The sequence below is a fragment of the Miscanthus floridulus genome, chromosome 3 (assembly GCF_019320115.1).
Source record: "Miscanthus floridulus cultivar M001 chromosome 3, ASM1932011v1, whole genome shotgun sequence".
NCBI lineage: Eukaryota > Viridiplantae > Streptophyta > Magnoliopsida > Poales > Poaceae > Miscanthus > Miscanthus floridulus.
Window position 1 is genome coordinate 6,430,148 of NC_089582.1, and position 12,258 is coordinate 6,442,405.

Consider the following 12,258-nt stretch of genomic DNA (forward strand, 5'->3'; position numbering starts at 1 on the left):
ATATGGTGGAGGACATTGGCCATCATGTAGAACATCTGGCAGCGGTCCGACACAGTGGGGTTCGTGCCTAGACCGCATCAGATCTGGCAAGCCAGAACCTCGACATCTACTCCCAAGAGTCCTGGCGGAGGGGAAGACACTGGGGACTCATTGCCCATTGGTGCAGCCCCGTGGAGCGAAAGAAGCTCACCATAGCAGTCGGTGATGTAGGCTAGGCTCCCAAAGTTGAGGACCTGGCATGGAGCGAAGGCGTCGGCCATGATGGAGAACTTGTCGGGGAAGCGGACATCGCATTCTGGGGCGGTGCCGCTCGCTTCGGCGACAAGGCGGGTGGCTCCAACAAACATAGAGCCAGAATCACACTTGACACTACCCCCTACCTGGCACGCCAGTTGTCGTGGGGTCAAAACCGCGACAAGCATGTTGTTCAAGTCGGTGTCAGAGTACAAGGTCTCCGGTGTCTCAGGTGGACTCAAGAATCACACAGAGGAGATGCAACGATTTATCCTGGTTTGGGCCAATTCGGTCCCTACATCTAGCAGCTGATGATCCTTATACTCAAGAGCGCCTAAAATCTGGGGGTTACAATAGAGTGTAAAGGAAGAAGAGTTTGGTAGGGGGTTAGCTCAGTGCTAATCCTAAGGTTGCCTCGCTATCGGTGGAGTCTCCCCCTCATCGGAGAGGAAGGAGACGATGGGATGTAGTGGGGGAAGGGCTCTTGGTGCCCCTCTCTGGGTTGTCTTGCTCTCTATGCAGAGCGGAGGCAGATAGAAAGGAATGGATATCAAATCGAGATCTCCACCCTCTAGGTCTAACCATATCCCTAATATAACGAGATTGGTTGGGTACAAGGTAGTTTGCGGTTTCTAGTCTATGGTCTATGTGTGCCGGAGTCCAGGAAGGTCTTGCAGTGGTGCGCCATGGACCATCAAGGTGTCTTGGAGCTGAAGAAGCCTGGGCGTCGTCTAGCTGCCCTGTTCTGACACTCTACGTGTCAGGCAGTGTCAGCTTGGACTGGCCTCCCCTGGGTGAGACCTTCTGGAGTCTTCCTGATGGCGAGGGAGGCTTTTTCTAGGGACTAGCGTGTAGGCTCGAAAGCCCCCGAGCCCATAGAGGCCGAGGGAAGCTTTGTCTTCTTGTGTCACGCCCCGGACGTGACCCTGTCAGAGGAGCAGTTGGCAAGGGCACACCTTGGGAGAGACGCTAGGGAGTCCCTAGGCATCGGTAGCCTAGGGCTTGTCTTCTTGCATCCGGGCCTTGGCTGGCATCGTTAGCCGGGCAGGAGCCAAGGGTTGGGACCAGAGATGCTGTAGATCGGGAGCCCAGAGCTCGGGGAAGCCCCTGAGCCTCAGGCAGAAGCTACGGTCGAGTAAGGCTAGCTAGGTCTCTTCGCCAGAGGGTGCGCATGAGCGTGCCCAATGGGCATATCCCCTCAGCCCCCGGGCGATCCTGAAAGGGTCGGTCGGGGGGTCTTCTTCGTTCGAGAACCATTGGACCCGAGGCTTAACATACCAATATGTTAGGATCTCATCAGGTAGTCTGCCCACCTATATAAGATGGTCACAATTAATCATTGTTAACCAAGGCAGTCCTAGTGCATGCCTATAAAAATGATGTTTTGAGAGGTGAGTGACTTGTGATGCCCGCTTCTAGTAATAAAAAATAACAAAAAAAAACAACAACTTCCACCACCATTACTCCATGCCCCCAATCACCACCTATCCAATGTTGCCCTTGGTCGTTGTGAGCTTTTGCTTTTGCCACTGCACTATCACTCCTCAACGCCCCTAGCCAGAGGTCGGATCTATGTAGCCCTTGGCCCCAAGGTTGGAAGGCTATCCTATGCCCTACACCGTCGCTCCTCGACGGTTGCAACTAGAGGCTGAAGCCAGTGCTACCCTTGGCTGCCACATAGTGATGGCAACGGGGTGGGTTCTGCTCAGGTGGAGTATCCATGGACCCTCCCTTGAAACCCATGAGGAAAACCCACATCGACCCTGAATCCCAATTCGGGTGGTAATCCGGACCCGCCCCTGAACTCGGCGGGGACCAAAAACCCGAGTTCCATCGACATAGGAGCATAAGTTGCACAACATTCAATTGGATTGTATTACAAATTTGCAACCAATTTCATCAGCAAAGATCACATATCATAAGAGCACAATATTCAACATCAATAGGACAACTAAAAGAGAGCGGTCACTGCCTAAGCAAGATGAGTCAAAGCAAATTGTGCTAGCTTTGGCTCTAGATCAGTAGAGGCAAGCTCCTCATGTGTCTCGTTGTGGTCCTCTAGTGCAACATCCTACTCATCCTATGTGGGGGACTTATGTGTGTGGGTGCCGTATCCGCCAATGGCACCTATGATGCAACAAATACATTGAGTTGCTGCTGCGACAAAGTCCACGAGGGCTTGGGATTTGATTGTTGTTCTGGAGCCTCGTGCTCCTGGAGCTAGTGAAGTCACTTGTCCTATTGTGTCCCAGTCTCTTGAGACTTGTTGTGCCTATGTAGGACTATGCAGGCCGAGAAAGTATCCGCGGGGGCCTTCTTTTTTATCACCCCTTCACCGGTGGTGGGTACCATCTATGCTGATCTATAGCAGAGCGCTAACCGCCGATGGACGCACAGCCATGAGGGGAGAGGGGCAGAGCAGTGGTCTAACGTGCTGGCCTACTAGGGAAGCGGGGGTGTGCGGGGCTATAGTGCATGGCCGCATTGGGTGGATGGCCTGACGGTGCGACCGCATGACACCGACGCCAGGAGAAGGCACGACCGCGTGACACCAACGCTAAGTGGAGGCGCGACCATGCAAGGCGCAGAAGTAGTTGTTCTCGCATAGAGCCTCTGCTTCCTAGTGCTAGCGGTTCGGATGGGGTGGGGTGGCTCGTGGGAATGGTGGGATGGCTGCTTATTATATACTTAGGGTTGTTGCTCTTAGATATGGGCTAGGCCTTCTAAGTTTACACGGGCTATGAACAAGTCCCTATGGGGCACCCACAAGTCAAAACCCCGACCCGGCCCTAGCCCTGCCAAAATTTGAGTCTCCAAACCTGAGACCCACCGTGGGAAATTTTCCCCTGCCTCCACACCCGACGGGTCCAAAACCCACCCCATTGCCATCCATACCGCCACGTTGCCCTTGGCCCTGAGGTAGGAAGGCTCTCCTTCGTGCTCGCCACCACCACACTTCAACGCATGCAACAAGAGGTTGGATCTAGTGCCGCCCTTGGCTTGATCTCGGCCGACATCCACATCTTCATAGATAATGCACCACCACATCATACTCGTCTATGCCGTCCGTGCCGCCACCTTCAAGTCAAATAGCACCTCCACCTTCAAATCAAACAACAAAAAACAAGTGGATCAAATCGAAGGCCAGGCATTAGTGGAGCTGGGGGTGGGATGGAAGCACCATCGGTGGAGGTGGGACAAGGCCTAATTCGCCAGGTTGCTGCCTTTAGTTCCTACCCATCGGCTAGATCTCGTTGCTCCTCCTCCGCCGCATCATGGAGAAGACCGAGGGGGAGACGGGAATTGAAGGGACGAGGACCATATGGTGCTTGGGCAGATGGTGGCAAATGCATCACTTTGGATCTCGCGATAGGGAGCACTTCAGTGGAGGTGGTGGTGCTTGGGAGGCGAGTGGATCTATCATGTCAGAGGGGGCGGTGGTAGCAGGGATACTATGGTGGAGGGGGCTACAGTGGTCGTGGGAGGGTGCAGGAGATTGATCGAGCAGTGGAGCAGATCGGGTGGGTGGGGAGACTGAGTATGAGATGAGGTGGCAGCGGTGTGATGGAGATAAAGCTAGCTAGCGTTGCGCTTAAGGAATGCAGTTAGGGTTTTTAATTTGTTGGGTGGGTAATTTGGTAGGCGTCCCATCTAGGACGACACCCGTGTCTCCTAAGCTAATAATTGTAGTAGTGGCCAACCCCTATATCTTCTAATCTGCAAGTTTCTCGACAATGTTTGTGGGCATTTAAGGTGTCCTTACCGATCTAGAACAGCCCCAAGTGTGCCCCCAGATGAGCTCCATCCTGAGAAGGATTTCTAGATTCTTCATGGCCAATCTGTTGAAACTGGCTAAGCCAATCGATCTGGCTAAGCCAGTCGATCCTCGAGTTGTCCAAATGAATGATTATCATGTGGTGCGGACATGCTAGCACTTATTTGGATATGGAACCAGATTTGCATTGAAATGCATATCGTCATTCGGCGTACACCAAGGATGTTGGACACTATTTATTTGACCTAGAGGACATGTCCATGATGTTTTCGCAAAAAGGGAAAAAACAAGACTTTTGCCCTATATGCATATCTAGTTTACACATCCGGATGTGTGCATAGGAGAGAGACATAACCTCATTTTTTTTACTGGCCTTTGCTGCGGTACTCCAAATGACTGTGAGTTGTTTATTTATTTTGATCGAACTGTACACAATCACCTATTACCTTCTAAGAGGTAATATGCGAAATATATATTTATTTAATTTTTTAATTTATAAAATAAGCTAAATAAGGAAAGTTTTTTATATTATTTTTTTTCTAGATTCGATTGATGCATGCGTGATCTGACAAATATGGTGTTTTTTGTAACTATATACTTTGATTAACATGTATTTTTGTAGGTGACTTACATGTGTGTAGCGTGTGTGTGCGTGTTAGTGAGTGGCCGGTAACGTGAATACGTGTACGTCACTTACATGTGTGTGTTAGCATGTGTATATGTGTTACACGAGAGGCCGGTAACGTGACTTGCCTGTGTGTAGAGTGAGTCCACTGTTTTGTCACTCTAAAAAAAAAAGTGTCATGTCATATATATACATATAATAATCCTCTGCCCATAGTTGATTGATATATATATACGTATAATCCTCTGTCCATAATTGATTGTCGTAGCCTCGTAGGCAAATGACAGTAGACCATAATTTGGTAACATGTCATGTGCATATAATCTATTTTGTTAGTATTTACAATAATAGACATTCTGGTCATTCCAATAGGTCCAGATTAAATGGCAAGGCCCATCTAGTCTCGCGTGATTAGGCCGATCACTGCGGTTGTTTTCACGGAGAAGAAGATTCTCCCCGATCTTTTCTCCCGTCACTAGGGGAATCCAGAGGGATTAATTTTGTTTTTCTGGATTTTTTTAATTCATTAAGTAAATCATAAAATCAGAAAAATCAATGGCTCAGATTGATTTGAGATATTACCTTCTTAAAGGTAAAGGTTGTATCTTAGCTTTTTTACTCTACATATTCCCTCCGTCCCGTAATATAGTGCATTCTAGCATTCAAAATTTATCCTCAAATATAATGCATTGGGGAGGACAAAACCCAATTTTGCATTAAAAACTTTATCAACCAATCACCATTAATCACGTTGTTGATAGCGTCTGATTAGGAAATAAAACGAGGATACATACGTCTTTTATGTTCTCTCTTAATTTATCTTAAAATTACAGGACAGAGGGAGTATCCAGTAATACTCTAAACTTTTTTTTTAGGGAAGCCATGCGGCGCACTTTATTGATTATCAAATAGGATTACATCGTTTACAAGACTCTCAACAATAAAATCAGGGGGTTCATCGACCCAAATACAAATTTCTTTTGCTGATAAAGCAACTTTTGCTAACTCGTGCGCCACCTTATTTGCTTCCCGATCGCACTTCTCAAGAGATATTGCTTCAAAATTCTGCCATAGCTGGAAACATTCATCAAAGATTGGCGCCCCCACTGTAGATGAGATGCCACTTTTCATAGTGTCCATAACCTCCATGCAGTCTGAATGAACGATGAAGCCGTTGCATCCGATGTGTTGAGCAAGTAGCAGTCCTTCTTTCAGTGCCATTGCTTCTGCCATTGGGGCATCAACCACATGCTCCCTATAAGTGTAAGAGCCTGCAATGATGGAGCCATCAGAATCCCTTATGACGACGCCTGTTCCTCCATCCCCACATTGTTCTCTGAAACTACCATCAACATTTGTTAATAACTTCCCTGTTGGAGGTTTTTTCCATCCCTCTCTTTGCCTGACAGTTTTTCTCATCGCTCTTTGGTAATTAGCTAGTGGCAAGAGTAGCTATAGAGAGGGCTGATCGCACCAGACGCTGGATCGGTTCGCCGTGAACAAATTTTTGACGTTCCCACCAAATGTACCAGCCACCCGTTAGGATCAGTTCAGCCAGACCAAAAGAGTTCAGCTTCTCAAGCGGTCGAGAAATCTTGATCAAATCAGCAACAAGCATTGAACCCGATCTATCTGATTCTAGAACTCTTTTTAATTTCCTCCATACTCCAAGCCTCTGCCATATCTCCTTTGCACGGGAGCAAGTAAAAAGGAGATGTTTCATATCCTCACAGTCATCATGGAATGCAGGACAGCTGCTGGAGTTTTCAATATCTCTATTTGCAAGAATCCCCTTGCACGGTAAGTCACCATGCAACACTCTCCAGCCAAAAATTTTGATCTTGCTTGGGATTTGCAATTGCCATAGTTTTTCCCATACTTTCTCATCGCCTACTCCAGTGGCTTGTTCCTGAATCAGGTTTCCTCTAAACTTGTACATCCATTGCTGATGATATGCAGACCAGAACAAGTCTCTAATCATTTGTTCATCCCAATTCCCATCGACAGGGTTTATCAATTCCTCCACATTAGTTACCGGATTATTTCCTCTAGGGGTCAAAATTTTCAGGTTGTGACTGGATGGGATCCAACAATCTTCCCATATTTTAATTTGGGAACCATCTCCAACTCTCCAAATGTATCCTCGTTCAAAACACTCCAAACCCGCCAAAATGCTTTGCCAAGTGTATGAGATTCCTCTCTTCGGTTTAGCTTTTAACAATTACCATATGGATAATACTTTGCTCGTAGAATCCTAGCACACAGAGAGTCCGGCTCAGCTAGGAGTCTCCAGACTTGGCGAACAATGCCAGATTAAACCTTTCCATGTCTCTAAACCCCATTCTACCTCTTTTCTTCGGGGTGCAAAGTTTCCACCATGCCTTCCAGTGAATTATTCTATGGTCATCTTCATCACCCCACCAGAATTGTGATATGGCGTTGAATAGCTTCTCCTTCTCCCTTTGTTTTAGTTCGGACACGATCAATTAGATGTTGAAAATAATCACCGTGATCTGCTCCTACCAACGCAGGAAGACCCAGGTATTTGTCGTTCAATAATACTCTAAACGTTTATATGGAGTACATGCCTGTAGGGTCAAATATATAACTTTATCCAGTGACGCTAGCTGCATGTGGCCAGCGCGCAACGCCGGCCGCCAAGTCCAAATTATTGCACGCCCTGTAGCCGACCAAGGATCCCACAAACACGGTGCTGGGCATAGCGGCTGTCGGCTATATAGAACAGAGCAAGATGCGTCATGTGCGCGCATGCATCTGGTCTCGTGTATGCAGGACAGTTGACTTGGACTAGCGAGGTGGCAATGGCATCCATGCACGCGGATGGGACTGTGCCCTGTCTGCTCGTGTCGTCAAGACGTTTCCTGGAAAAAGGGGATCAGAGGAGAAGAGGTGGGGAGAATATGTGAGGTCAGCCATCGCCGGGCGACACGATGATAAAAACGTCGTCACCAGAGTCTCACTGGCTGGCGACGACGCACCATCCTCTCCGGCCAACACCGCGCAGCTCCGATCCACTGCTCGCATCTCACTCCGGGCGGTTCACTTCTCTCTCTGCTTTGAACTCAAGTACGGCCGCCCGGCCGCGCCCGGCCGATCTGCTCCACCTCCGACTCCAAGCTGCAAACAACCAAGGTAAGCAACCCATGACCGTGAGCAGTCCCACCCCAATGCAAGCGGCAAGCCTAGCTTCATGTACATACATCCTTGTCTCTTCCCATGCCCTCGGATTTGAAAACGATGGCACGGAGCTCGACTCCGGCGATCAACCGCTGTGCGTCGCGGCGGCGCGGTCAGTCGACGACGGACATCGCCTTCCTCCGTCGTCTTTATGACCCACCCTGTCACCGTTTTGTCTCGCTAGCCCAGAACACCAAACGGGCCCAGAGCGCAAGCAGTAAACCACGAAGCTCCACGCGTACGTGCAGCCAAGGTCCAAAGTTCATATATCCTCCGTCCAAACTATGACTCACTACATTCATATAAATTCAAACTTTGTCCATCGAGCCAGATTCATAATTTTTGAAGCTCACTGAATTCAAATTAATTTTGAGTGTGCTTACATTTGTACTGTATTATTTATATGGATTTGTTAATCCGTTTGGTTCTCAGTAGATGTGAATCTGACACGTGCATGGTTTTTGAGGCTGTGGCATCCTACATAGCGGGGATATGCTTAGACGCCTAGACCATGTGAGGTAACTAAAACATAGTGGGGTCATACTACGACATGTAGGATATGCCACAAAAACCATGGACACCAGCCAAACACCATTCGGAGTCATCCCATTTTCTGTAGCACAGGCCATATCTTGCCCATAACCCATCCCTATCGGTGGTATTAGAGACCATCCATCAAATCAAACACAGGAGATGATTTCCACCACCCTTTGTTTCCCATTCCCACCTCTCCTGTCCCGTTATCCGAACACCACCTTTTGCATTTATACACTATAACAGTAACTCAACACTTTACTTTGAAAATAGTAGTTGGGATTTGTACAACATTTAATAGAGGTATGTTTGGTAACTGGTCCTAAGCATAATACAATAGTAATATGATAATCGCCTAAACAGAGCATAATTCAGTCATGTCTAGCTACTAAACCTAGGTCATCAAGGAAATCAATCATGATTAGCAAATATAAATCCATAAATAAGTTAGATGGATTAAAAGTTTGAGGATAAGGAAGAGTTTCTGACTGTGCTATGCACTGTGCACTATCCGACTCCACTAATGACTTGCATGTTCCCTTTTCCACGCACTAGGAGATTAGGACACCATCGAATTCTTTATTTAGGTGTGCAGACCAATTCCTCGACACCCATCTCTATCATTCTTAACTTGTCTCCTCATCCATGATCATAGCCTGTCTAACTTGTGGAGCTCGCTGTCTTCTTAGACCAACTTCAAGGAACTCTTTATATTTTTTATAATTTATATGAACAGAGATTTTGGTGGAAAAAAAATCTCTAACAGTCCTTTAATTGAATATCTAAATATAGACCTCCTCTACTCAAGATTTCTCGCTAGCTGAAGATGACGACCAAGTTAAAGAAAAGCTGTTTGGGGATACAGACATATAGAAACCGATTTTTACTCAAATAACTCTCCAAATGATGATCTAAAGAGAAAATTTTAGAAAGATTCCTGCAGATGCTTTTAATATACTTTCATCTAACATCACAGTTGCATTTAACATCCAGAATACCTCTCTATGGTAAACAGGGTAAAACTGCCACAGCTTTCATGCAGTTGTGTAAATTTTTGCTTGTGGTAAAACGTTCATATACCCTTTTCCAGAAAACAAATAGAAGGTTCATATATCTATTATCTGATAATGTTTCATATCTCTTTCTCCTGAGCAGGGAACGAGTGCTACATATTCTTGTTGAATCCTAATGGCAGCGGAGATGGTCAGTTCTGTGGTTGCCCAGGAGACAGTTAGCCAAATCCTATCTGGTCTGGTTCAGAGATATACAGAATCAAATGACGCAAACAGAAACTTTGAGAGGCTAGAGATGGCACACATCAGGCTGGAGGCTGCTCTTGAGACATCTGACAAGTGGCAGATCACCGATGCATCTTTGCTGCATTGGCGTAAGAAGTTGAAGCGTGTGGCTCAAGAGTGTGGCGACACACTGCACAAATGCAAGCAAAGAATCGAAGAAGATCAATGGGAGGAACAAGAGCTGATGAACTCTTCCCTCCCTAGCCGGATTGTGTGTGCTACCAAGTCATTCATTTTCTCTGCCTTCGGCTTAAAAAATGAGCCGAGCAGATCCATGGTTCAAAGGTTCGAGTGGTTTGCACATGGAGCCAGTGAATTTCTGAGATACGTCGAAGTTGGTGGCACACCACGCTGTCACATGCCATTCAAGTCTCTTAACAGGAACCTTTTTGCAGGCATGGAGCTCCAGCATAAGATTGTTTGGGGAAATGAGTACCCTTCTTATCTGCTATGGCTGGTCCCTTCCATCACTCCAGATCATGGGGTAGAAGCCTGCCTGAAATTCGTCCATAAAGATGATAATGCACCGGAGAACAACTTCTTTCTTGGTGCAATGCTGCAGATATCAGAAAGCACAGACATAGTTGGGACCGTAGTGAACTGCCTGCAGCTCTTTCCTCCTTGTTTCAGGCCTACAATTGAAACCATCAAGAAAGAGCTCACTCAGCTTCCTACGCAGGACTTCGCATGGGTGCCATATGTTGATCTATGGCACAGAAAACACTGGGACAATCTCCACAGCTTCTGCACCCAATGGTTTCGTCCAGATCCATTGTGTTGCAAGAAGCAACAAGGTCTGCAGAACAATAAGCCTCGTTGCATTGGTCACCCAGACATGGTAGGAATTCCAGATGTTTCTCTGGATTCAGTCATTCTAATGCACTTGGAGTGTCAAGTCCCGGTATCCGAGCACAACTATAGGCAGCAGACCACAACCTCGCCATCTCAACGCAGAAGTTCTACGCAGGACTACTCACCATATCTCAAAGCTGGGCTCCTCTTTACCCCCCATGGTTCCTCAAAACAAAGGCTTCCTGAAGAAAAGAACTCTGCAGTAGTGACGGTCCACGGTGAAGAGCAGCACTATGTGCATATTGACATTACCTTAGACCAGCTGAATGAGATCATGCTGCCAAAGGCAACAGATTACTTCTACAGAAACCCCGAAGCGACGGCCTGCCAAATGCTTTGGAAGTCTAGACATGGCACTGAGTACATTAAGTTCGAGAAGCCAAGGATGGAGGAAATGCCATGTGCAGAACGACGGGCAATCTCTAGGGCAGGTAGTAGGAAAAGGAAGCTGGAGGTGCAACAAGATCAGGTGCAGGTGCTGGGGAGCTGGAATCGCAAGGTGGCTTGCTTCCTCAATTCGTGGGTTGCACATGCACCTGTCCGGCTGCGAGGCTTGATCCTGGACTGGATTCAGAGAGGGAAGGAAAGTCAGCTAGCAGCAGTGCCACCACCACTGCACCTGAAGATCTGAATCGATCATGTATAACTTGTATTTAACCGTACAGTAGGCTCCGGAAGGAGATTAGATAATCATGGGATTTTTTTCTGTTGCTTCATGTACTTGTCTGCAATCCATGATCGCATCGCGCCCTGTAAGCATTGTCTTCTTTTTATTTGATTTGACTAGCAATAATTGTCGATTTGATGCCCTCCAACACCTGTACTTCCTCTGTCTTGTATTTTTGAGAGTCAACAAATTTTAAATTTGACAAAATTTCTCTATACATAATAGAGCAGTAAATATAATTGGAAATACTAATGTTGATACTATTTTTATATAAGTGTGGTGAAACTTGAAATTTATTGATCGACTACTACAATGGCAAGGCACTTTTTCTGGGGCGAAAGGAGTAAGAGAATTTAAGTCACCCCATCTCAGTTTTTTTTTTTTCTGAGGAAGCACTATAAACAAAATTTGGATGTGAGGTAAAAGTACTCATGATTTCAAAAGAGATATTTGTAAGGAAATTGTTGTAACAGTGCTTGAGGTTAATAATTTTTTTTAAAAAAAAACAGGAGATTAATAAAAACTTACAATAAGTTTTTGAATGCCTTTTCTGGTTTACTTTGAGAATATACAAGGCAGAAGTGACATTTGTAATCTTGATGAATCCTCTACTGGACAAGAATGGTAGCCTCCCAAGGGGATGGAGGACCCGCTCCTCCTCTCCGTCAACCCCCACTCGCCTGAACCCAAAACACCCAGATCTACACCATCCCCAGCCATTCCATATGCCATCAGCACCCAGATCAGCCTCCAACAACGCCTGATCTATCCTTTGATGGGTCTCACTCTAGCGCTCAACCAAGAATCGGCAAGATCAAAGCCTTCGATGCCCCCATCTAGTTTCTGCTCGAGTCACCGGCGCCACCACTATCAATGCTCGGCTCGTGCTTGAGGAGTGGCCACGCCAACACCGACTCCGAGCCCGGTGGCCATCGCCCTGCGCCGCTTTTCCACTACCTCATCTAGCCTGAAGGACGACCGGCACAGCCGTCTAGTGTCCTCGTCGTCTCCACGCGTGGCGAGGGGCCTCTCTCCCTCCGCCCTGCCTTTCCACCCTGGAGGTAGCTCGGTGGGA

The 12,258-nt window shown here is 47.0% G+C and overlaps 2 protein-coding genes across 2 annotated transcripts; one reads left to right on the forward strand and one right to left on the reverse strand.

The window, feature by feature from the left end:
• Window positions 1-5,528: 5,528 nt before the first annotated feature.
• On the reverse strand, window positions 5,529-6,053 carry LOC136543046 (uncharacterized). The gene has a single exon (XM_066535618.1). It carries the CDS (start codon window positions 6,051-6,053, stop codon window positions 5,529-5,531), a length of 525 nt encoding a protein of 174 aa, XP_066391715.1.
• A 1,351-nt stretch (window positions 6,054-7,404) lies between these two features.
• LOC136541283 (uncharacterized) lies at window positions 7,405-11,261 on the forward strand. Its single transcript, XM_066533099.1, has 2 exons — window positions 7,405-7,787; window positions 9,522-11,261. Exon 2 carries the CDS (start codon window positions 9,555-9,557, stop codon window positions 11,145-11,147), a length of 1,593 nt encoding a protein of 530 aa, XP_066389196.1. The 5' UTR covers window positions 7,405-7,787; window positions 9,522-9,554; the 3' UTR covers window positions 11,148-11,261.
• Window positions 11,262-12,258: the final 997 nt, after the last annotated feature.

What these genes read in the sequence shown, in the direction of transcription:
- LOC136543046 (XM_066535618.1), bottom strand. Translation starts at nt 6,053, where the DNA reads ATGAGAAAAACTGTCAGGCAAAGAGAGGGATGGAAAAAACCTCCAACA.
- LOC136541283 (XM_066533099.1), top strand. Translation starts at nt 9,555, where the DNA reads ATGGCAGCGGAGATGGTCAGTTCTGTGGTTGCCCAGGAGACAGTTAGC.